The following is a 27,695-nucleotide window of genomic DNA, read 5'->3' as shown; positions in this document are numbered from 1 at the left end:
GATGAAATTCATTTTTCCATCAAGCAATATCACCAAGGCATAGATTCAAAGTTTATACATTAATATAAAGTGAAATAAAAAATTTAATTTAAATCAAGCCCATATTTAGATATAATAACAGAAAGTAACACAAATATATATTTTAATTATAATAACACAGAGTGATAAAAAAAAATGATACCTCCTCATTTAATAGAATGAATATCATGATACCTCCTCATCCATTAGAAAGTAATAAAAAAGATAATACCTCATCATCCATTGAAAGATATATATCTGCATTATTTTTTATTTTTTGGATAAACGGACGAGACCCCTAGAAAAATCCAATAGAACAAAAAGAAACATTTTACAACAACAGGTATACCCGATGAGATGTTTTCAATGAACATCTTAAACACGAACATCATGATTGTCTAAGCTAATATTTTTTGAGCTATGACCTATCCTATACCCATAAGTATAATACCAAAAATAACCATACCAATGACAATTACAATTAAAAAACCTATAAAACAAAAGGTCTATTATAATTTGTATTTCAAAATCTATCAAAATTCTTTTGTTTATTCTTGTAAATTTGTATATCTTCAAATCTGTACTCCCTTGAAACACCAAATACGTCCATGATCCAAGAATCAACTCTGTATTAATCATCAAGATACAATTATTGTCTCAAGTATTGCAAGGCATAAACCCATAATCACGTGGTTATACTCGAACAATAGAACGGATAGTAATTGCTAAAAAATCAAACATATAACATTCAACATAAACTAAACCCTGAAAAATAAAAGTGGTTTCAAGTCGAAATCATTAATTTCACCACACATTCAAACACCAAATGCAGAAACTTTATACTGAGATAAACTACCCCACTTGTGTTTACTTCAAACACTCAACTTTCAATCGCAACTTCAGGGCATTGGATCACGCTTTGCTTCTTTTCGGCTAAATTATACACAAGTAATATTTGAGCCCGTGCGTTACATGGCTATTCAAAAAACATTTCAAGATGTAGATTTTATATACTATAGGAAGTTGTAGCAGTGAAAAACTAAAAACATTATAGTGAACAAAGTCAGATGAAAATAAAAGTAAAATTATCAAAAAGATAAATAGTTAGTCATCGTACTCAATCAGCTTAAAAGGATTTCATTTTTAATCGGATGGAACAATTACTGAATAAACGTAATCATAACCAATTTTTCACTTTTATACCATACCAGGATAATTAATGCTACATAAAATACACAGCTTATTGATTAACCACCAGTTTTATCTGCATTACTAACCTTCTTAAACAACAACTCATCTAAAGGCTTTTAATTCACATACACTAACCGGATTACATACACAATATGATATTATTAAGATAAAATATAAAGGTGGATGTGGATCCCTAACAAATATAATGAAGTTCGACTCTAATTTCATATAACTTCTTGGCTAGCGAGAATTGCATAATCATCGAGCCCCTGCGGATTGTGTACTCAATTTAAGATCAATTCAGTAGAGTAGGGAAATGCTTAATACCTTCTAAGCACTGAGACATGACCAATTGTTGTGCATGAATATGCTCCTTACAGTGCACAATTTGGAGGTAAAGCATCCAGTTTAGATTACCTATGATGAATGGCATATTTTTTAATATCAACAGTCAAACGTCCTGCATTAATGAAACGTATCATGAGCTCAATGCAAATAACCCATTGTATAATATTCTTCTGATCGAGTTTACAAACCACTATTTCAGTAAGTTACAAAAATGCCTATACAAGAAAGCCTCAAATGCCATTACCCATTAGTTCTTGAACCACATTTAGAAATCTTTTGTGCACGGGAGTAAAGACTACAACAAATTCATTTGGTAATCATTTAGTAATGTTAGTGATATTGCTCAAATCATACATATTCTTAGTCGTAATATCGGTCCTAAATGTTATGATTTTATGTGTATTTGAGTAATTTTTGGTTTGTAATTGGTTAAAATGTCCAAAGCGTCGAATGAAATGTTATTATGGATTTTCAATGATATAAAGATCAAAATGAAGATACAATAAAGAATTCTAATGAGCAACAAACGACCATAACATCAAGCTACGCATTTTAGATTCGGCTAAATCGATTATTATCTCAAAGAGGCCAAAAATATTATAGTATCATTTGGCCAGCAATCAAAAGAATATCAATCAATCACTAAATATTATAATATCAAAAGAAGTTCAAGTGTAATATTATAATATCAATCATAATGGAGTTAGAAGTTAATTTTAATATTAGGATTGAAGACTACTCCATATTATTATTCTTGGTGAACCGACAAATGCATATGGAGTTACTTTAGGCAAGATGTAATTTAAATAATTGAAAGTGGCATGCAAGATCATCACATTTGAGCTGCACAATACAATTAAATATTTGTATTCATCCACCTTCTCCTACTTTCGGTTGTTATTGCGAGATCAACTTAAATTATTTAATCAACCTTTTGCTGCTTTTGGGAATAAAAAGAGAAGAGTCAGAGATAGAAGAAGGGGGTAGAGAGGAGTTAGTACACAGTTCAAAACATCCATACAACATACAAACTAAAAGATATCACAACTCATTTTTTTAGCTACTATCGTTGTTTACTTCAAGTAATCCGTATAATTTAGTTCCATATTAATTTTCAAAGTTCAAGATTAAGATAGTTTCAAATATTAAGGGTGTATTGTTCGTGATTAAGGGTATTATTGTACGCGTGAAAGGGTGTTGTTATTGTAATTTTTCTACCGTTTGAAGTTAATGAAAGTGAAGAATTTTTAGTAAGTATATTCCGTTAAAATTATCGTTATCAATTTTTATCGTTATTATTATGTTTGTATATTTTTATTTTTATGTTTTCCTTAGTATAATGAGTAGCTAATTTCCCTAGTGTTTGCTTAGATGTAGAGCCCCTAGTGAAATGGATTGTTATCATTTGTAAAATAAAAATGTAACTTAAGTGTTTTTAATATTGAGCCTAATTAAATGAACCATTATTATGTAATTGGATATTTAACCCCTGTCACTTAATTTATGAGATAAAAATAACGAAAGTTATTTTTATTTATATAAATTAAGCTTCAACATTAAAAGTGATTTAGACGAGTTTTATGAATAATTTACTAACACTAAATTAGAAATAAAGTTCGGTGGTTTGGGTAATATCACTAGTCACATAAAAGTGAAATTGTAAAAAGGGAAACCGTTATGATTTGGGTTTTGGCGAAGGTCAAAACTGGGTTGGGTCTCAATTTAAACACTTAGGGACTAGTAACTAACTAAATAAAATCCGGTGAAAATTAGATTTAATTCAGTTAGTCAAAACTTTATATTTTTTCGAAAGGAAAATATAAGTTTATTACTAAACATTTTTATACGAGCTTAAACTTAAAACAATCCATGGATCTAGGGGTGACACATTTAAGTAAACACTCCTATTTTTATATATTGTAAAATCATTATTATCATTATTATTTACGTATTATTATTATTCACTAAAAAAAAAATATCACTCCGTATAATTAAACATATCACTCCGAATAATTAACATATCATGTAATTTAGGGTTTCATATAGTTTAGGTTAAAATTTAGGGTTTCATATATTTTAGGTTAAAAATTAGGGTTTCATATAATTTAGGTCAAAATTAGGGTTTTGAATAGAATATTATTATAATTAGGTTATTAATTTATATTAGGTTATAATTAGGTTATAAATACCTTAATAAATGTTTTAATCTTAAAATTAGTATTAATTATTATAAGTTTATAAATTGTAACTAGTTTATAATTAGTTAATTAATTAATTTCCTTTTAATTTGTATTAGTTTTATTAAAAATGTCATTTAGTTAATTTAAATAAGTTTATATAATAATTACTTAAAACAAAATTCTAAACATATAGTTTTATTAAAAATTATTGTTTTAATTAATTATCATTTAGTAATAAAATTGTTGAATCATAATTAGTATAATTTCATTTAGTTCCTTTTTAAGTTAAATCTTGTAATTTTGTAAATTTATTTATGAAGTAAATTAGTTAAGTTATTTTCCATTATTGTTATATTATAAATTCCAAATACAAAACCCCCTTTAAATTAAGTTTGACATCAAAGACTATTAAAAACCATTAAACACTCCATCTCCCTGTGGAACGAATCGGATTTACCAATAAACTAAACTACACGGATAGGACCAGTTGCCTATATATGTGTGAAATCAACCCGAATTCATTAAAACACCATATATACAAGAAATCAATTCATGTAACAAAATAACTCAAATCCGTTCAAAATAAAGGTTACGTTTCGCATCATCAACTTTTTGGCGCCGCTGCCGGGGAGTTGGCAGTTAAATAAATAGATAATTTCTCTGGTTCGTAGTAGTAGTTGGATTTGTACGTGGACCGGGTTGTTGGATCACCAATTTTATTGGTCTTTGAAGGATCCTGCCCCTCTGCTGCATCTTTTGGCTATTCGAAACGTGGGCAAAATCAGAAGGAAAATCTGTTTGTTTAAGGGTTTTTATCATTGTTTTTATGTTATTCGATCCTCTCGAGGAAATTCATTTCCAAGAAAGTTCAAAGTTTTTGAATAAATCCTTTAGTTCTTTGTACAATTTCCCAAAGAAACAAGTAGGTAACCTTAGGTAAACCTTTAGTATTGTAATAAAAATTAATGTATGAACTTACGTTCCTCCAACGCTAAATTAACTCCTTCACATCCTGAGCCCGAAAGAAAATTCCACGAACGCTTAAGAGCTCAAGAAGTAGAATCTCTTGCTAAAAATTTAGAGTCACTTTCCTTAGAATCCGACTCTGAACCAATAATTCAACCAATCATAGAGCCGATTATTAAAGAAGAAGAAGAAATGGCTGATACAAATCAAACGATGGAAGCATTAATGAAGGCCACAAGAAAAGGTCAAGGCCACGCAATCATCCAACCCACGATGAGTGATGGCTTTGAAATAAAAGGTCAATTTTTACACATGGTAACTAATACATGTCAATTCGGTGGAGCCCCAAATGAGGATGCTAACGAGCATCTTCGTAAGTTTGTAAGCATTTGCAAGCTTTTCAAAATCAAAGATGTAACCGATGAAGTTGCATGTTTAAAAATCTTTCCATGGTCATTAAAAGATGATGCAAGGGATTGGCTAGACTCATTACCAGAAGGATATATTGAAAACTGGAATGATATGATGGATAAATTTTTGTCAGAATTCTTTCCTGCTTCAAAAGCAGCAAAATTACAAAGTGACATAAATCACTTTAAACAAAAGCCTAATGAAACTCTTTATGAAGCTTGGACCCGATTCAATAAAATGCTTCGAATATGTCCTCAACACGGGTTGAATACATTCCAAAAGGTCCAAATATTCTATAAAGGAGTCAATGTGACAACTAGAAAAGATATAGATGTTGCAGCTGGAGGTTCGATCATGAAGAAAACACCTGAAGACGCTCACACAATCATTGCTGATTTAGCCTCCCATTCTCATAATTGGCATCAAGAAATAGAATTTTCTAGATCATCAAATGTTGCTAGTATTGAAAGTAATGATGAAATTGCTTCTTTAAAAGTTCAAATAGCAAATCAAGCAAGGCAAATCGAGAAAGTAACCAAGGAAATGCATGCTATTAGGGTAGGATGTGAACTATGCCAAGGTCCCCATCTTACTAAAGATTGTAATCAAGCAACAATGGAAGAGCAAGCAAATTTCTTAGGTTACTTACGAAAAGGTGAAATGAACTTTAGCGATTTTCCAACTATAGAAGCAAACAACCGAAGATATCCTCCCATCAACAGCTATCAAGTAGGAGGACCTTCAGGATCAAATAATAATAACTATCAAAATAACAATAACTATCAAGGTGAAAATCCAGGTTACCAAAATAACCGAAATTACCCAAATCAAAATCAAAATCAAATTCAAAGAAATCCACCACCAGGTTATAATAACCTAAACAACCGTAATCAACCTCAACGAATTTATCAAAATAATTTCCAACACAATCAACCACAACCACAACAATTAGCACTTACACAACCACAACCCGAGAAGAAATCCGGTTTAGAAGATCTCTTGAGAGATTTTATGGTTAGGAACGAGCAAACCGCGGAACTTCAAAATCAGCAAATTCGAAATCAACAAGCTACGATTCAGAATTTAGAAAGAGATGTTGGAAGGATTTCACAGTTACTAGCAGAGAGACCGCCTGGTACTCTCCCCTCAAATACTCAAGTGAATCCCAACAACAGTCAAACAAGGAATGAGCAAGTAAATTCCATAACTACGAAAAGTGGGTTAACCATTAACCCCGATATTCCAAAACCTCCTGCTCGTGTTTCTATTCCTAACGAAAAAGAGTCTTCCGTGGAAGAGGATAAAGTGCCAACCACAAGTGCACCTAAAACTCAACCGCCATTAAAAGAATACAAACATCCAATTCCATACCCACAACGTTTGAAGAAAGATAAATTACAAGCACAGTACAACAAGTTTTCCGAAATGATTAAGCAAATTTGTATCAATGTACCACTTGTAGATGTTCTTGCGGGTATGCCAAATTATGGAAGGTTTATCAAGGATCTCATAGCCGATAAAGGTAAATATGAAGAAGTTTCAACCACATTCCTCAATGAGGAATGCTCAGCAATTTTGCAAAAGCAAAAGATGCCACCGAAACTTGGAGATCCTGGTAGTTTCATTATTCCGTGTCTGATGGGAGATTCAGTAATGTACGATGCATTAGCTGACTTAGGGGCAAGTATTAATCTTATGCCACACTCCTTGTACTTAAAATTAAACCTAGGTGATCTAAAACCAACTAGGATGTGTATACGCCTAGCCGATAGAACTTTTAACTATCCTATTGGTATTGCCGAAAACCTACCGGTTAAAGTTAATCATTTAATCTTTCCTGCCGATTTCGTTGTCCTTGAAATGGAAGAAGATAGCAAGGTTCCCTTAATTCTAGGGCGACCTTTTCTAAATACCGCCGACGCGATTGTGCGTGTTAAAGATAAGAAACTTAGTCTAGGTATAGGGGAAGATAGAGTTACCTTAAACATTGATAAAGCTATGAAACAACCTATCTCCTCCGATGACGAAGTTTATAAGGTAGACATTGTGGATTGTTGTGTTGAAAAAGAATTGCAAGAATTACTAAATGTAGACACCTCGGATTTAACCTCGACGGGTGAAAGTGAAGAATTTGATGTCGAGGTTGAACTTGAAGAATTGTTGAAGGTAGTCATCGATGAAGATGACATTGAGGAAGAAATTCTCAAGGAAGATGAACCCTTTGAAGAAATTACCGATGGTAATAGGTTCCGAATAAAATCTTCCTTGGAAGAACCACCAACCTTAGAACTTAAAGAATTACCGGAACATTTGGAGTATGCTTATCTCCAAGGTACGTCACAATTACCCGTTATAATTTCATCAAAACTCTCCGATGACGAAAAGGGTAGGTTAATGTCCGTTCTAAAAGCTCACAAAAGGGCAATTGCTTGGAAAACAACCGATATTCCTGGGATTAACCCAGCTTATTGTACTCATAAGATTCTAATGGAAGAAGATTTTAAACCCGTGGTACAAAGACAACGAAGGTTAAACCCTAACATGAAAGAAGTTGTCAAGAAGGAGGTTATCAAGTTACTTGATGCCGGGTTAATATACCCTATATCCGATAGTCCGTGGGTTAGTCCTGTTCAAGTAGTACCCAAGAAAGGGGGTACAACTGTCGTCCTTAATGATAAAGATGAACTCGTTCCTACGAGGACAGTCACTGGTTGGAGAGTCTGTATAGACTACCGTCGTTTAAATGACGCCACAAGGAAAGATCATTTCCCACTTCCTTATATTGACCAAATGCTAGAACGTTTAGCGGGAAAAGAGTACTATTGTTTCCTTGATGGATTCTCCGGTTATTTTCAAATTCCCATTGATCCAAAAGACCAAGACAAGACAACTTTTACTTGTCCATTTGGTACCTTCGCATACCGACGAATGCCGTTCGGATTATGCAATGCGCCAGGCACCTTCCAAAGGTGTATGATGGCAATATTTCATGACATGATAGAAGGAAGTATGGAAGTCTTCATGGACGATTTCTCTGTTTTTGGAGACTCCTTCGATTCATGCCTTTCAAACCTCGAGCGAATGTTAATTCGTTGTGAAGAATCAAATCTTGTTTTAAATTGGGAAAAATGCCACTTCATGGTGAAGGAAGGCATTGTTTTAGGACACAAGATTTCTCGAGATGGAATGGAAGTAGACAAAGCTAAGATTGATGTAATCTCAAAGCTTCCTCCTCCAACTAACGTTAAAGGAATTCGTAGTTTCTTAGGTCATGCGGGATTCTATCGACGATTCATAAAGGACTTTTCCAAAATCGCTCGACCCATGACTAAACTTCTTGAGAAAGATAGTACATTCGATTTCAATGACGAATGCTTACAAGCTTTCTCCATTCTAAAAGATAAACTTACGAATGCACCTATCATAGTATCTCCCGATTGGTCCAAACCATTCGAACTAATGTGTGATGCTAGTGATTTCGCACTAGGAGCCGTTTTAGGACAACGCCAAGATAAGAAATTTCAACCAATATATTATGCAAGTAAAACACTAACAGGAGCACAAATTAACTATACAACTACCGAAAAAGAACTCCTTGCAATTGTATTTTCTTTCGATAAATTTAGATCGTATCTTGTGTTATCCAAAACGATTGTTTTTACCGATCATTCAGCCCTAAAGTACTTGTTCAAGAAACAAGATGCAAAGCCTAGATTAATACGTTGGATTCTTCTCTTACAAGAATTTGATATAGAAATCAAGGATAAAAAGGGTGCTGAAAATCTCGCTGCTGATCACTTGTCTCGTCTTGAGAATCCCGACCTAGAAAAACTAGACGAGTCAGTTATTCATGACACTTTTCCCGATGAGTTTCTAATGAGAATAGAAACCGAATTTGAAGTTCCATGGTTTGCTGATTTTGCAAACTATCTTGCTGCAGGAGTATTAATTAAAAACCAAACGTACCAGCAAAAGAAGAAATTCTTTGCTGACTTAAAGTTTTACTTCTGGGAAAACCCTAATCTTTTTCGAATAGGAGCCGATCAAGTTATCCGCCGATGCGTATATGGTAAAGAAGCTCAACAAATATTGGAGCACTGTCATCAAGGCCCAGCTGGTGGTCATTTCGGACCTAGCTATACAGCTAAAAAGGTCTTTGACTCAGGCTTTTATTGGCCAACTATTTTCAAAGATGCACACCACATGGTTAAAACATGTGATTCTTGTCAAAGATCTGGAAATATCTCCAAGAGAGACGAAATGCCACAACAAAGCATCCTAGTATGCGAAGTATTTGACATTTGGGGTATTGACTTCATGGGTCCATTCCCCGCTTCTAACAAATGTAAATACATTCTCGTAGCAGTCGATTACGTTTCTAAATGGGCTGAAGCAAAAGCCCTACCCACTAACGATGCTCGAGTTGTTGTCAGCTTTCTTAAAAACCTTTTCTCACGTTTTGGGATTCCAAAGGCATTAATCAGTGATCGTGGAACTCATTTTACAAATCAATTACTCGAGAAAGTGCTTAAAAAGTACGGAGTTAATCATCGTTTCTCAACTTCTTACCACCCTCAAACGAGTGGCCAAGTTGAAAACACGAATCGAGGTCTTAAACGAATTTTAGAAAGAACGGTAAAAAACAATCCAAAAATCTGGCATCGAAAGCTAGATGATGCGCTGTGGGCATTTAGAACCGCATTTAAAACGCCAATTGGTACTACACCTTTCCGATTAGTTTATGGTAAGGCATGTCATCTACCTGTCGAAGTCGAACACAAGGCATATTGGGCTTTAAGAGAATGTAACACCGACCTTGTGCAAGCCGGAGAAAACCGATTCTTACAACTTAATGAATTAGATGAATTAAGACTACAAGCATATGAAAACTCTAAAACATATAAAGAGAAAACTAAAAGATGGCACGATGCACGATTAAAAGAAAAGAAAGAATTTGAACAGGGAGATAAAGTATTAGTCTTCCAATCACGTTTTAAGTTTTCACCTGGGAAACTAAGATCCCGATGGACTGGGCCATATATAATAAAACAAGTTTTTCCATCTGGATATGCAGAGTTATATAGCAAGCACGGTGGAACTTTCAAGGTGAACGGACACAGACTCAAGTTATACTTTGACGGAATCAACACTACGGAAAGAGACGAAGTCACATTCTACCCTAAGGACAAATAAATTCAGGGTAACTCTAAGGTTTTAAACTCCATTCTCGATTTGTATTATTTTTTATCTTTAAGAGTGGGGTTAGATTGGTCTTTCCCTAGCAGACCCTAAAGAACTAGTCTTCTCCCTCCATTCTACCTTTTTAATTTCTTTTGGTTTGTATTTATTTTTTTATTTTCAAGATGCGGAGTCAATATATCTACAACCATTTCATTTTAATGTGCGATAAGATTTTACCAAGGGATGTGGTGTTAGATATTAAGAAAAGATGCGATGCGACGAGAAAAGAAGAGAGACAAGATTATAATGAGAAAAATTATGGAAAAGGCAAATCAAAATGCGCTAAGAGACGTCGAGCACGTCAATTGGGTAAATGTGAAAAATGTGGAAAACCGGCTCACTCCGGAGATTGCCCAAAGAACCAAACGGACTCTAATTTCGAGTACGTAACTTTATGCCGAGAAGGGCCTTTCAAATGTTTAGAAGAAAACCTCTTAAACCCACGAGGTTACGCCTACGAGGCAATGGGAAGCGAAATTTCACGACTCGACTACGAGGCGAGTCAACGTGGGTTCACTATCTAATTCTTTTTCTCGTCGATTGTATGTATGTGCATATTTTATTTTTATTTTTTATTTTGTGTGTATTTTGGTTTATATTTGTTTGCAGTGAGTTTTATAAAAAGATCTACTATTTAAAATTGATTAAACTTGAATTTAACCTGTTTTCATTGAAAACGATAATGTTAAAGTGTTAAAACTGAATTATTGTTGTTCAAATTGCACGAAATTAATTGTTAAATTTTTAAGATATCATTTAAATAGTAAATCACGAAAACAAAATAAAAAAAAAAAAAAAAAAAATCTTTCTACTAAATTAAGGTGAAACGCCTTGAGTTTAACTTGTTTCTTTGAAAATGAAAATGTTAGGTGTCACAACTGAATTTTCATTCTTCAAAATTGTACAGAGTATTTGTTAAATTCTAAAAGTCTATAGTAGATTGCAAAAATATACCTTTTTATCAATAACCGTAAAAATATATAACTTGTAAATCTTTGTCGTGGATAATGATAGGTTTGACAACCGAAATTAATCTCTACCTAGACGATAGGAAACAAAGTTTTAAGTTTGAAAATTAGTTGATTTAAGGGTATATAACAAAAATAGAGTGAATTTTTATTTATTTTAATTTTTATTTTTCATGTACTTGTTTTTATTTTATTTATTTTCGATAAAACTATAAAAACTTTAAACTTTTAATTTATTGAATTTTATAAATTGACTTTAAAAATTTATAAACGGATTAAGATCAGGTGTAAAAACCGAATTTCCGTTACAAATATAAATTTTTAAAAGATATTTTAAGATTCAATTGATTTTAAGTTATAAAAAAAAAAAATATAGAGTGTATTTTAATTTGTTTAAACTTTTATTTTTCATGTACTTATTCTAAAATTAAAAATGTTAATATCTTTAACACAAAAATAGAGTGTTTTTATTTTATTTTTGAATTTGTCTTCAGAAAAACATTAAAAACTTTAACTATTAATGAATTGAATTTTATAAATTTATTTTTAAGATTTATAAACGGATAAAGAACAGGTGTAAAAACCGAATTTCCGTTACAAATATAAATCTATAAAAGATATTTTAAATTTAATTGATTATAAGTTATAAAAAAATATATATATATATATATATAAAAAGAAAAAAAATTATTTTGTAATAACAGAATTTTTTTGGTGTGTATTGAAAATTATAATGTTTTTATTTTTTTATATATTAGCAAGAAAATATAGTGTGGGGTAAAAAAATGTGTTGTACGATTGAATTAAAACCCCATATTTTGTGTGTTTTTAACATGGTTTTGACAGGTACAGACGAAAATGCAATTAGACGAAACGAAACATCAAATTACATTGTGATACAAACATTGGATATGATCATAGGTAAAACAATTTGAAAATCCAAATCGGTTAACAAAGGAAGTTCCAAATACTCTACACTTTTTGTCTTCTCAAATTTATACATTATTATCTGATTTTATGTAATGAGGGCATTACATAATCTTAAGTGTGGGGTGGGAATATATAAATTCTCGAGAACTAATAAGTTATTGGTTTTTATGAAAATTTGAAAATTTTTAAACAAATGTATCTAATCAATTTTTAAGGTAACTACAAGCAATTAAAGATCAGGTGTAAAAACCGAAATTGTTGTCTCCATACATTAAAAATACATAAGTTTATTTGTTTAAAACTTATAAAAGAAAACCATTTATAAAAAGAATTTATAAATCCTTATATTGAGAACCATTTATCACATGTTTCTTTGAAGTTTATTGCAGATATCATTGCTACAGAATGTATAAACCTGAATATTCCATTATCACGAGTAATAGAGGATGAATCAAATCCATCCCGTAAGGAAGTAAAGTCTTCCGAATTGACACACTTGCTAACTTATGTTAGAAGATGTAGTCCAGAACAGCTGTAGGTTGACGAAAAATCTTGAAAAGTCATCCCTAAAATCGGCTGGAAATCCACCTAACCTCAGCATCAAACAGGGTTTTTGGTGGTCAGACTTATCCTAACCATGAGATGGATCTGTCTCGTACAATGGGGGGGCACATTGCAAATTAGCTTTTAAGACTAATGAATCTAATCCCCAGATGGATGATCTCCGTAAAGATTAACTGCATCTATGTTTGACCGCGGTCAACATACATATGCCATAACAAATTGAGGTGTGCAAACTCATGGTTCACCGATGATATTTGGACACGATATAATTTTGTTCTAAAACTTATGCTATTTTATGAATTATATTTGTGTAAAACTATTTTTGGACATTTGGCTTCAAGTTCCATGATACTACAATCATGGGGGCGAATAGCTTGCTAATCGCCGACTGAGACTTCGGTTTTCAGTTACCCTCAACCGGAATTTGAGGTTAAAACCGGAAAACGTGTCTAGTGTAAAAACTAGCATGACATTTTATATAAATCATAAAACGTTTTCACAAAGGTCCAATTTCCCTAAGGATCCAAATTTTTAAACCCTAATCACGAGTTTCAACTTTGTTTCTGTTGTCAGAATTTCATTTCGTGTAGTGTGCGTGTCATCCAATAAATATTGTGTAGTGTTTCCAATGTGTTTCATAAAGCGTGTGTTTTCAATTCGTGTGGTGTGTGTGTGAAAAAAAAAAAAAAAAAAAAAAAAAAAAAGAAAAAAAAAAAAAAAAAAAAAAAAGAGAAAAGAAAAAAAAAGAATAGTGTGTGGATTGATTTGATATGTTTGATTCTTGTAAGTTTAGTATTGCTTGAGGACAAGCAAGGTTTAAGTGTGGGGATTTGATATTGCTCAAATCATACATATTCTTAGTCGTAATATCGGTCCTAAATGTTATGATTTTATGTGTATTTGAGTAATTTTTGGTTTGTAATTGGTTAAAATGTCCAAAGCGTCGAATGAAATGTTATTATGGATTTTCAATGATATAAAGATCAAAATGAAGATACAATAAAGAATTCTAATGAGCAACAAACGACCATAACATCAAGCTACGCATTTTAGATTCGGCTAAATCGATTATTATCTCAAAGAGGCCAAAAATATTATAGTATCATTTGGCCAGCAATCAAAAGAATATCAATCAATCACTAAATATTATAATATCAAAAGAAGTTCAAGTGTAATATTATAATATCAATCATAATGGAGTTAGAAGTTAATTTTAATATTAGGATTGAAGACTACTCCATATTATTATTCTTGGTGAACCGACAAATGCATATGGAGTTACTTTAGGCAAGATGTAATTTAAATAATTGAAAGTGGCATGCAAGATCATCACATTTGAGCTGCACAATACAATTAAATATTTGTATTCATCCACCTTCTCCTACTTTCGGTTGTTATTGCGAGATCAACTTAAATTATTTAATCAACCTTTTGCTGCTTTTGGGAATAAAAAGAGAAGAGTCAGAGATAGAAGAAGGGGGTAGAGAGGAGTTAGTACACAGTTCAAAACATCCATACAACATACAAACTAAAAGATATCACAACTCATTTTTTTAGCTACTATCGTTGTTTACTTCAAGTAATCCGTATAATTTAGTTCCATATTAATTTTCAAAGTTCAAGATTAAGATAGTTTCAAATATTAAGGGTGTATTGTTCGTGATTAAGGGTATTATTGTACGCGTGAAAGGGTGTTGTTATTGTAATTTTTCTACCGTTTGAAGTTAATGAAAGTGAAGAATTTTTAGTAAGTATATTCCGTTAAAATTATCGTTATCAATTTTTATCGTTATTATTATGTTTGTATATTTTTATTTTTATGTTTTCCTTAGTATAATGAGTAGCTAATTTCCCTAGTGTTTGCTTAGATGTAGAGCCCCTAGTGAAATGGATTGTTATCATTTGTAAAATAAAAATGTAACTTAAGTGTTTTTAATATTGAGCCTAATTAAATGAACCATTATTATGTAATTGGATATTTAACCCCTGTCACTTAATTTATGAGATAAAAATAACGAAAGTTATTTTTATTTATATAAATTAAGCTTCAACATTAAAAGTGATTTAGACGAGTTTTATGAATAATTTACTAACACTAAATTAGAAATAAAGTTCGGTGGTTTGGGTAATATCACTAGTCACATAAAAGTGAAATTGTAAAAAGGGAAACCGTTATGATTTGGGTTTTGGCGAAGGTCAAAACTGGGTTGGGTCTCAATTTAAACACTTAGGGACTAGTAACTAACTAAATAAAATCCGGTGAAAATTAGATTTAATTCAGTTAGTCAAAACTTTATATTTTTTCGAAAGGAAAATATAAGTTTATTACTAAACATTTTTATACGAGCTTAAACTTAAAACAATCCATGGATCTAGGGGTGACACATTTAAGTAAACACTCCTATTTTTATATATTGTAAAATCATTATTATCATTATTATTTACGTATTATTATTATTCACTAAAAAAAAAAATATCACTCCGTATAATTAAACATATCACTCCGAATAATTAACATATCATGTAATTTAGGGTTTCATATAGTTTAGGTTAAAATTTAGGGTTTCATATATTTTAGGTTAAAATTTAGGGTTTCATATAATTTAGGTCAAAATTAGGGTTTTGAATAGAATATTATTATAATTAGTTTATTAATTTATATTAGGTTATAATTAGGTTATAAATACCTTAATAAATGTTTTAATCTTAAAATTAGTATTAATTATTATAAGTTTATAAATTGTAACTAGTTTATAATTAGTTAATTAATTAATTTCCTTTTAATTTGTATTAGTTTTATTAAAAATGTCATTTAGTTAATTTAAATAAGTTTATATAATAATTACTTAAAACAAAATTCTAAACATATAGTTTTATTAAAAATTATTGTTTTAATTAATTATCATTTAGTAATAAAATTGTTGAATCATAATTAGTATAATTTCATTTAGTTCCTTTTTAAGTTAAATCTTGTAATTTTGTAAATTTATTTATGAAGTAAATTAGTTAAGTTATTTTCCATTATTGTTATATTATAAATTCCAAATACAAAACCCCCTTTAAATTAAGTTTGACATCAAAGACTATTAAAAACCATTAAACACTCCATCTCCCTGTGGAACGAATCGGATTTACCAATAAACTAAACTACACGGATAGGACCAGTTGCCTATATATGTGTGAAATCAACCCGAATTCATTAAAACACCATATATACAAGAAATCAATTCATGTAACAAAATAACTCAAATCCGTTCAAAATAAAGGTTACGTTTCGCATCATCAGTTAGCTATGTCATAGCTTATATACTTTTTTATACTCATGCACATGTAGTTCACCATTATACTTCATTTAATAAATTCCATCCACCATCAACTTACATATCCTTGTATAAGAGGTGGCAAATAGACAATTATGAATTATATGATCCATTTTCCCACTGTGACATAGATCATGATGCATTTCGTATGTAACATAATGATACTATTAAATACTTTCTCCATCATCATATATGAATTCAAAGATCTCAAAAGAAAACATATGTGCTAATTTGCGACATTTCTTTACACCGACGAACGATATAAATAACTAAAAAAGTTAAATTTGGCTCACCAGCTTAAGGACATCGGATTAGTTATCAATGCTAGTACTCATGCAATGACCTGCATAAAGAGAGGAAATACAGAAACACCAATGTTAGTCAGTAATATCCATCATAATCCAATTTCGAAAATCCATAACTATAACATTTTCTTTTGGGTTAATACGGCATTGATGCTTGATTCTTTAACACGTAATTTACAATCTTATCTACCATGGGAACATTCTAATCATATCCACAAAATTGGCCAGCATAGCATGTAGCTTCAATTACCTTAAGCTATGTACCAAATCAATATTATAATCACATGATTGATTTCCTGGTTAAATACACTTGTAGTGAAGTTTAACAAAAATAAAATCATAACCCAGTCAGTCCTAAAATAACACGAACCAGGTGTGATTTGTATTGGAACTTTTTAATCAAAAAAGGTGTGATTTGTACAATAACCTTAAAAAAATTAAAGTAACCAAAATGATTTTAGGGTTCATTTAACATCAATCAATCGATTAAAAAAACAGAATTTGCAGAGCACATACAAAATTCCCAAAATCAATTCATCAACATTAAAAATTCCCAAAAAATAAAATACTAGGGTATACACCAACAATTCATCAACATACAAAGTAACCAAAATCATTAAAAAAAATTACACACATATTCTTCATATAGTTACATACATAATTAAACATAGATTGAAAAATCATAGATCGATTGTGTTCACCATCTGTATAAGTTTGAAGAACAACCGTAACGTAATCAATGAAAATGTTTTTAATTGAGCAAGAAATTGAAGAAATTACCTTAATTGCAGATTGGTGCTATGATTGACGCCATTTAGCATATAAACCCTAAATCGTTGCGGTTTGGACCAATCGTTCATCGTTCGCTGCCTGATTTAATCTGGAACACAATCGTCGGACAATTGATTGCCATATTTTCGTTTTCGATTGAATCATCATTGTGTGGTTGATCCGATCAATTGGCAATTGAATCGTGATCTGAACTTTAGAAGCCGATGTTTTGAATATGAATCGATGGTGAACATGAATCGATGTTTTGATCCGATCAATTAGCAACTGAATATGAATCGATGTTTCGATGGGGGGATTTTTTTTGCCATGTGTCGTACAATTAGGGTTGAGTAGGTGGATTAATATAGCCAATAATATAGTGACATGTAAGCGATAAGAGAAAAGGTGAATGGCTGTGTGATATGTGGCAATATGCCACATGCTTTGTAAGATGTAGAGATATGCATTGAAAAGTTAAATGGTCTATTTTTTAAAAACATAAACCTCTAAATTTAATGAAATAATCCTGACTATAGCATTGAGGACAAAGTTGAGCAAAACTGCAAGTGATATTTACTTGCTTTGATTAGTCTTAATTTTATTTATGAAGACACTAGTTGCGTTTATAGTTTACTATTCCATTCGTCTCACAATAAATGTCGATTATTGACTTTTTAAAGTCATTTTTTGTCAACTTTAACTGTAAATATTTTTTTCCGAATATTTGATGAAAATTATATTAATGAAAAGTCATTAAAAACTCAATTTCATTCATATAATTTTCATCAAATATTATATAACATAAATAAAGATATCTGCAGTTAGTTAAAGTTAACATTTAAAAAATAAATAAATTCAATAGTGGTTTCTTGTTGGTTGTGTTTATGTCAACAATAATCCCACACATTTGCTGCTATTAGTTAGGAGTGACACTTTTAGTCATTGCCTTTGTATCAGCAAACAAATTTAACCTAAGTCAGTTCTTCTAACGATTCTTATATTTGAAACTAGCTATCAAAGATCTCATTGTCCCCTAGTAGTGAACTTTAAAATATATGTTTGCAAGATATGCAAATTGTAAACTCCTTTTTAAGTTAAAAAACGTATTTTCTCAAAATAGTTTCTCTATATATTTTTTCTTCTAACTATTTTACTTTAAAGTAGTGAAACCGTAAAATGTCTTTCAACAACAAGTGCTCATACAAAGGAGTTATTCAAATAATCACCAATGAGTAAAGGATATGTATAGGTTAACACAAAGAAAATCGAGTATTTACTCGATTCGTCCGACCTTATATAACATAAAACTTTGTGGACTGATGAAAAAGTATTTATGTAAATATGATTATAGATTATAAAGAAAATGAATATAAATAAATAAGAATATGAATATGGAATCGTGCATATCCAACCAGTTAGTTACCTATCTACTCTAGTTGTTACCACTACATAACACAAATATCTATTTGAATAATGGGCTTGTTCAGTCCATATGTTTTTTATTGGGCTTATTTTAGTTTTAAAGGTCTGAGAAAATAATCTTTTATATGGGCCTGGTTGATTTGTAGTGAATAAAATAGTCCACAATCATAAAACCTCTCTTATCCACAATATTCGCTTTCGACCATTTTCTCTCTTTCAATTCTTCTGACAAAAAGTATGGCGATGTCATCGTTATCACCCGCTACGTCATCTATTTACCAAAAACCTAAAATCGGCATAAAATCCGTTACAAAAACAATCCCATTTCAAGGTCCATTCAATTCAATTTAAAAAGTATATATATACATATTTATCTATAGCTATATTTGGATTATAAACTTATTGTTTGGTGAATTGCAATTTTTGTTTCAGGGAATTTGATGTCATGGAGTTCTTCTGTGAGTTATGTGAAACTGAAAGCAAAGAATGCTGGTGTTGTTAAAGGGCCGCCACAAAAAAGGCAATTTTATTTTTGGATTTTTGTTTTATGATTATGATTATGATTTATTTATTTAGTTATGTTATGTTGTGAATTTTTTGTGAATAATAAATACTGGGGGAGTAAATATTGGGGGAATTAGTTGCGTATAAGTTTAGGTGCAGTCAGATGTAAATGGGGAGGTAAATGCATTCATGTAAGAAATGGTAAAAATGTCATATGTGATTTTATTATAATGTATGAATTGAGAACATATTACTTATTTAGTACTCCGTATGATGCTAGCTGTATATACGTTATCCTCGTGAAATGATCTAAAATGGGATATATCGAAATTACATATTAAAGATAGTTTTAGGGTTTGAATTTGGGTTATGAGTTTTGAGATTATGTTTGAAACCCTTTGAAGGGTATATAGTGAAATCTCTCTAATTGCGTAATACGTAAAACTATAACTATCTTTATAAGTATTTGACACTCGTTCGGGTTTATTTACCTATGGTCATGGTGGCCTCCCGGTAAAAACTTGGTCTTAAGGTGAAAATATCTAGAGGTCTCAAATTTCGATCCTAGAAGTAAAAAAAAAAAATTAAATAAATAAAAAAACGCTGCCATTTGTGGCCAGGGAGGTTCACCTACGACAATTTCAGGATACCCGTAAAGGGGATGGTTGATTGGTCGCTCCAATATTAGGCGGCTTGCAAATTGGCCGAATACTGAGGTTAATTCAAAAACCTGTATTGTTGTATTATAGTAAATCATAACGAGGTGCTTGCAAACCAAATGCCACTTTTATCAATAGGTTATTTGTGATGCTTTGTGTTTGGGGAGTTAAGGGGGTGTTTTTTTGTGCTTATTATGCCTGACAATTTGATACCATACTCTCAAATTTAGCTTAATTGGGTCTTGAGAAAAATTATGCCTGACAATGTAAAACATAACTTAAAAAAGGTCCAATAGGTTGATGATGCGCATAGCTCATCGTCATAACACTCGGGCTCGCGCTTGGGCACGGTCCATTAGCGAGCCATTGGCCTTTTCTCCAAAAACCCTAATATGGCCTCTATAAATAAAGGGTAGACCCTATACCATAAAAGACACACCTTGGATAGTTGGATGGACATTCGACCTCCTAACTCTTTCACTTCCCTCGAGGGTTTTACCTACACCACCGTGTAGGGTTTTCCCCTCGCCGCCGACCGGCTCCGCCTCATCGGCCAGCAAACAGCCACTACCACCCTACCGAAATCATCATCTAGGCTAGGGTTATCACGGTAACCGGACAGGAGGTTAACATCGTTGTACCTAAAAAAAAAAAAAAAAACCCTTTATTGCACTCAAACGTGTGTTCAGCTTTCGGTGGAAATATGCTTGATCATAGGTTTCTCTCCAATCTATTGGATTCTATTAGATTAAAAAGGAACTAGTCAAGTGGGTATCAATTCCTAAAGCTCAATAAATTTAAATACGTCTAATGGGTCTTGTGAATGGGTCGAATGGGTCGAGCGTAAAGATTATAACCAATTTCATCCGTCAAACGTAATCATAAATCTAAAAATCAAATGTAAAAGTATAAACGTAAAACGTATTCATAAATGTAAAATTCAAATGTAAAAGTATATGATGTAAAAGTATATGACTCGTTTGGACCCATTTGACCTATGAACCGTTCCGACCCATTACCTAACCCGGCCCATTTCTACCCATTAAAAATTTGACCCATTTCAACCCAAAATCGTTTTGACCTGTTACCCAAATCGACCCAACCTGACCCGTTTTCCAGGTATAGGTATAGGCGTATAGTGCTTATAAATTGGCTTATACATGCAACTACCCTATTTATAAATTTTAGTTAAGTGGCTCTGAGTATATGGATATAAACTGATAATCACAATTTGAAGTCTCAATAGTTGGGTGAAGTAATTATGAGATGATACAAATAAAATGTATCTTAAAATGCATATCCAAATGCCTCCCACAGAATTTATTTTCTTAAGAATATTTAACCTGCAATTAATGATCATTCCACATGGCCCACCCCCTGGACACGACAATATATGGAATGTTGTATGTGTTCAAATATCAGTAACATAGATGAATGTGGCTTTATGTTTTGTTCTTTAATCCAGAAACGCAACCATCATGTGTGCTACCCTAGAGGAAATCGAGGCCGAGAAATCTCTGATTGAAAAGAGCGTTGTAAGTTGATTAACAAAATCATCCCGTTCCTTTAAACTTTCTAACTGTTAAAGATTATATTTGAAGTACACTTTTTATTATCAAATGTATTTTGTTTCATTTCATGGTATGCTTTAGAAAGAAAGAATGGAGAAAGCTGTTGACAGCATGCTATCAAGTTTTAATTCTATAAGGACGGGGCGATCAAATCCCGCTATGCTTGATAAACTCGAGGTTAAAGCCGGGTCCCTTTTGTTACGTATGTCTCGTTCATTTTTGCGTGCATATTATTCCATGATCTTATCTTCTTCTTCTTCTTTTTGGTTAGGTGGAGTACTATGGTTCACCTGTCAATTTGAAGACCATTGCGCAGATCAGCACACCTGATTCAAGCTCTCTTTTAGTGCAACCTTATGACAAATCTAGGTACACATTATCTTCTTTAGCTTCCATTATTAAATGCTAGCAAATATTAAAAGTTTAGAACTTTTAACAAGAGAAGTTGAGGTGTCCAAATGGGCAGGTCGGGCAGGGTGGGTAATGGGTTAAAAATGGTCATTTCTTGTTTTGGATAAAATGGTTTAATGGATTCAAAACACTTTTATCTAACTTATCTAAAACTGTCGAGTGTACCAAGTTGAATCATTTACAAGCAATTGGGTTGAAAAACGCTACCTTATGTTTGTTGTATTCTTGGGTTGTAAAAGATCCATGCTTTGATCTTTAGCAACATTGTAATTGTTTGACCATCGGTTAAATTTCAGCTTGAAGGCTATTGAGAAGGCCATAGTTAGCTCTGATCTTGGTATGACTCCGAGTAACGATGGTGAAGTGATACGGTTAACTCTTCCTCAACTAACATCAGAAAGGAGAAAGGTGTTGTCGTTGTCGTTCTAATATACATCGGAGGTTGCAAGATGGGCTGGTTGGGTAACGGGTCAAAACGTGTTTGAGTCAAAAGAAGTCATTCATTTACGGCATGAAACAGCGCGAGTCGGGTTCAGTCACAATCACATTCATGTCAATTTTTACTATTGTTTCCGTGAATCTAAATTCATAAAACAAGTTTCTGTAATGTTATAATACTTTTGATAAAATAATTTTTGAGGTTATATTCATATAAATACAATCTGGGCGACTTTCAACTTGTTTGACCCGTTTGACTTGTTCCATTTTCAGCTAAGATATTTATTTGACCCATTCGACCTCTCTGAGATAAAACACAACAGTTAATGGGTCGCAATTGCCACCTCCAATGCCCGTAAGCAACTATTGTACTGATGACAATGCGCTTCAGAATCTTTATAGTGTAACTATGGTTTCAATTTCAGGAGCTCTCAAAAGCTGTTGCAAAGCAGGCAGAGGAAGGGAAGGTACGCCACTAGATGGTTTGCATGTATCATTTATAATGCAAAATATCGTGGCCAAACAGAATTAACAATTAAATTGGATAACTTGTGTATACTTGACACAAAAATAGCCGTAACTTATTTCTTCAAAATAATAATCATAACTCCCCAAAAACTGACTATCGACCAACTACATATATAGTCTACCATATACCACGTGACTTTAAAATATTAAAGATAAACATGAAATTTAAAACTAGACTCCTACTAGACTTGAAACTCCACAATTTGTTTCTTGTTTCCCACGTGTAAAATGTCCATCTATTCTTCCAGGATCACGTGGTCTTAGCTTAGGCCAAAAGTGAACATCTACAAAATAAGCATTTAAAGTTGTTGGGCTTGTTGCATGATTTGAGCCTTGAATCATAATTCTACCTGCATCATCATCCCTTTCTTCGAAAAGACTCGTCCTCGAGTCTACAATATCAAGAACGGTAACATCTAAATAATTCTGAAGAACTACACGAATAATGTTTTCTTCATTGAAAGAGCCAAATATTACAATAGGGAAACGGTCCTCAACACCAATATTTTTCAAGCCCAGATCAATGTTTTTGAAATCGTCTTCCAAATCAGCATCTTCACAAGAAAAAAATTTAACATCTTCACGGAAGGAAATTTTACCCTCTTCATTGGACATATTGGTGTCTTTGATAGTAACTACCTCCAAATCACTTTCATAATCAGATTCAAAAAAAGAAAAAGATAAAAATTCCCCACCATCAGTATCATAGATGGGTTCGGTGTCATAGATGGATTCTCCATCATCACCATCTGTATCATAGATGGGTTTAGTATCATAGATGGATACTCCATCCTCACCATCTGTATCATAGATGGTATCAGTGATGGTTTCTGAATCGATTCGTTCTGAATCGTACCGTACAGGGAATCGTTGTTGGTTCAGTTCCAACTCGGCGATTCGCTTATATAATCGTTCAATTTCTGCGTCTCGAGGGTCTTCGTTGCCTCTTTCGGCGTGTCTACGATTATCCCCATCGCTGCCTCGATCGGCGATTCTGGAATAATCTCCTCGAGAACCTCCACGATACATTATTTGGCCAAAACCTGAGCTCTGGATACCAAATAATGCAAACTATCGTGGCCAAACAGAATTCACAATTAAATTGGATAACTTGTGTATATTTAACACAAAAATAGCCGTAACTTATTTCTTCAAAATAATAATCATAACTCCCCAAAAACTGACTATCGACCAACTACATATATAGTCTACCATATACCACGTGACTTTAAAATATTAAAGATAAACATGAAATTTAAAACTAGACTCCTACTAGACTTAAAACTCCACAATTTGTTTCTTGTTTCCCACGTGTAAAATGTCCATCTATTCTTCCAGGATCACGTGGTCTTAGCTTAGGCCAAAAGTGAACATCTACCAAATAAGCATTTAAAGTTGTTGGGCTTGTTGCATGATTTGAGGCTTGAATCATAATTCTACCTGCATCATCAATAATGCAAAAAGAATCGTGGCCAAACAGAAACACAACTAATTATAAATAAAAGCACAACAATCAAAGTCTGTACGACTATTAATTGTTACGAGATACAAAGCCAAAGTGGCTGCCTTTTATTCTCACGAAATAAATACTCAAAAAATATAACCCCCTAAAAAACTAGCACTACCGTTCTTTAAATAGATACTATTAGATAATAGATAATTACTAGTAATAGATAAGAGCAATTTAAAATTTAAAAATATTGATAAGAATCCAACTAAACTTCAAACTTTATCCATTTTGATTGCTTCCCAGGTACGCATGGCTAGCTTCTTTTGGTTCCCAATTTAATATTGCAGCCCATGATCGTTCCCTTGGCCTAGCGTCATAGTCCACTTTTTGTTTAGCCCACTCCCATCCGCACAAAATTAAGTCCAATACCAAATCTTGAAAATAATCATAAATCCCAATATTTTCGAGCCCAATATTTTTTACCCCGATATTTGTTAGCCCATTTGCAAGCTCGCTCGATCCTGCATCATTCTCCCCTTCTTCAAAAAGACTCGACCTCGAGTCTACAACTTCAATGACTGTAACTACCCTAATAATATTTTCTTCATTGGGAGTGTCAAGTATTGCAACAAGAACACAGAGACAGTCCTCAACACCAACGTTTTTATTGAAATCATTTTCTAAATCAACATCAACATCTTCAATGAAATCGCTACTCAAATCAACATCAACATTGTACATGTTGATGTCTTTATTAGTAACTAATTCAAACTCACTTACATCATCAAATTTAGAAAAAGAAAAAAATTCCCCACCATCAATATCATAGATGGGTTCGGTGTCATAGATGGATTCTCCATCATCACCATCTGTATCATAGATGGGTTCAGTATCATAGATGGATACTCCATCCTCACCATCTGTATCATACCATCTGTATCATAGATGGTATCATTGATGGTTTCTGAATCGATTCGTTCCGAATCGTACCGTACAGGGAATCGTTGTTGGTTCAGTTCCAACTCGGCGATTCGCTTATATAATCGTTCAATTTATGCGTCCCGAGGGTCTTAGTTGCCTCTTTCGGCGTGTCTACGATTATCCCCATCGCTGCCTCGATCGGCGATTCTGCAATAGTCTCCTCGAGAACCTCCACGATACATTGTTTGGCTAAAACCTGAGCTCTGGATGCCAAATAATGCAAAAAGAATCGTGGCCAAACAGAAACACAACTAATTATAAATAAAAGCACAACAATCAAAGTCTGTACGACTATTAATTGTTACGAGATACAAAGCCAAAGTGGCTGTCTTTTATTCTCACGAAATAAATACTCAAAAAATATAACCCCCTAAAAAACTAGCACTACCGTTCTTTAAATAGATACTATTAGATAATAGATGATTACTAGTAATAGATAAGAGCAATTTAAAATTTAAAAATATTGATAAGAATCCAACTAAACTTCAAACTTTATCCATTTTGATTGCTTCTCAGGTACGCATGGCTAGCTTCTTTTGGTTCCCAATTTAATATTGCAGCCCATGATCGTTCCCTTGGCCTAGCGTCATAGTCCACTTTTTGTTTAGCCCACTCCCATCCGCACAAAATTAAGTCCACATACCAAATCTTGAAAATAATCATAAATCCCAATATTTTCGAGCCCAATATTTTTGACCCTGATATTTGTTAGCCCATTTGCAAGCTCACTCGATCCTGCATCAATTTATTAATCAATATTTTAATTGCATTTTCTTCATGAATTATGCAGGTAGCAATCAGAAATATAAGAAGAGATGCCATTAAATCGTATGATAAACTTGAAAAGGTTTGAACTTTAATCTCATATCTCACTTGTTATAACATATTTTCTGTTTTCACCTTTCAATAATCATTGTTACGCCTTACAGGAGAAAAAACTCTCGGAAGACAATGTGAAGGATTTATCGTCTGATTTGCAGGTATTATAATGAGTGTAACATATTTAAATTAAAATTAAACGCCCAAATTAACTTTCAAACCATAGATGTGCATTAAAGCATTTTCATTAAAATGTAGAAAAAAGTAGTTGACTGTCTTTTCGATACATTACACATACCTAATTGGCATGTGAACCCTGCAAGATCGATCGAGCCACTAGTCAATTATCGTGAAACTGAAACATTGAAGTCATTAAAGCTTTAACATGTTTTTTTTCTAATGTTTCAGTATAAAAGCATACAATTTTTTTTTTGCGTGCAGAAAATGACCGATGAGTACATGAAAAAGATCGATTCCATCTTCAAACAAAAGGAGAAGGTATTTTAATATTTACGTACATTGTTACTCCTGTTTTGTGTTTATCGCTCTAGACATGAGATTTTATATCTATAATGTCACTTATTGTTTGATTTTAGGAGCTGCTTACCGTATGATGTCATGCTATATATTACATATGGGTGAGGTACCTCAATATGATCAATCTTTTTTTTTTTTTTTTTTTTTTTTTTTTTTTTTTTTTTTTTTGTGGCATTGAATACTGAATGTGTATATTTTGGTAATGGGTTAAAATGAACACCCAAATGTTCTCTCTTTTTAAGAACTTTTCTTTTTGGCTGGGTTATAATGATATGTAATGATAACGATAACATTGTGCTCAAAACCACAAATACTCAACCAGATAAATCTCCATTTTTAAAGTATTTATGTTTCACCTTTTGCGAATATATGCATGCTATTTGCCATAAATACTGTTGCTGTGTGGTTTCGTTTGTTCTATCAATCAGTTCAAGTCTTCGCGTTTTATGTTTAGTGCTTAAGTGTGATCTTGAGCACCAAATGGCCATTGTCGTAACAGTATCTAGTGAACCGTTCTAATCAAAAGGTTGTGGGTTCAAGTCGAGGCGTGGACATATTTGTTTATATACGTGTAAAATTAATGTATTGTGTGAATTTGTGTAACAAATGACAAACTATTGTGTGAGTTGTGATTTGTGTGTGGCCCATGTATTTGCATTTAATAGTTTTTAATACAAAATTGAAGGTGAGTTTGGTTCACCAAATGTAATCGGTAATCTTAAAATTTATTAAAAAATTGGATCCACAAGAAGAGAGGAGTTGTAATCATGTGAATCGAACAATTTCATAGAAATTCAAAGGACCAATCAGAGTGTGACATGTGGCGCGTGTGATTGAAAAAAAAAATTAATTTTTTTTTTCAATTTTTTTTTTCAATAACATGTGATTGAATTTGACATACAGAATCACATATGATTGGCATGCAGAATCACATGTGATTTACTGCATGTCAAATCCAAGCACATGTGATTGAAAAAAAAAATTCGAAACAAAAAAGTTTTGAAATATATTTTTTTTTCCAATTAAATGTGATTGTCGCGTCACATGTCACACTTTGATTGGTCTCTTGAATCTCAACTTAAAAGTTGAATTTATTTGAATATGCCTCTCGTCAATAAATATGAATCATTATATATATATATATATATATATATATATATAT

At 32.3% G+C, this 27,695-nt stretch overlaps 1 protein-coding gene and 1 long non-coding RNA gene across 3 annotated transcripts; one reads left to right on the top strand and one right to left on the bottom strand.

Moving 5' to 3' along the window:
• Positions 1 to 327: 327 nt before the first annotated feature.
• LOC139899313 (uncharacterized) lies at positions 328 to 17,530 on the bottom strand. 2 transcript variants are annotated; one of them, XR_011777414.1, is made up of 4 exons: positions 17,223 to 17,530; positions 16,431 to 16,480; positions 1,537 to 1,626; positions 328 to 644 (listed from the first exon to the last, which is right to left on the bottom strand). It is a non-coding gene; the product is annotated as an uncharacterized lncRNA (long non-coding RNA). The 2 variants fall into 2 exon arrangements; XR_011777413.1 differs by lacking the exon at positions 328 to 644 and having other exon boundaries at positions 1,316 to 1,626.
• Positions 17,531 to 18,831: 1,301 nt separating this feature from the next.
• Positions 18,832 to 26,893, top strand: LOC139899312 (ribosome-recycling factor, chloroplastic-like). The gene is made up of 11 exons (XM_071882137.1): positions 18,832 to 18,966; positions 19,068 to 19,155; positions 21,264 to 21,333; positions 21,451 to 21,546; positions 21,641 to 21,738; positions 22,077 to 22,188; positions 22,644 to 22,685; positions 25,968 to 26,024; positions 26,107 to 26,157; positions 26,438 to 26,494; positions 26,593 to 26,893. The coding sequence occupies exons 1-11, from the start codon at positions 18,873 to 18,875 to the stop codon at positions 26,608 to 26,610; spliced, it is 783 nt and encodes a 260-aa protein (XP_071738238.1). The 5' UTR covers positions 18,832 to 18,872; the 3' UTR covers positions 26,611 to 26,893.
• The last annotated feature ends 802 nt before the right edge of the window (positions 26,894 to 27,695 follow it).

This window comes from Rutidosis leptorrhynchoides, chromosome 3, assembly GCF_046630445.1.
Source record: "Rutidosis leptorrhynchoides isolate AG116_Rl617_1_P2 chromosome 3, CSIRO_AGI_Rlap_v1, whole genome shotgun sequence".
NCBI lineage: Eukaryota > Viridiplantae > Streptophyta > Magnoliopsida > Asterales > Asteraceae > Rutidosis > Rutidosis leptorrhynchoides.
This window is presented reverse-complemented; position numbering and strand designations above follow the sequence as displayed.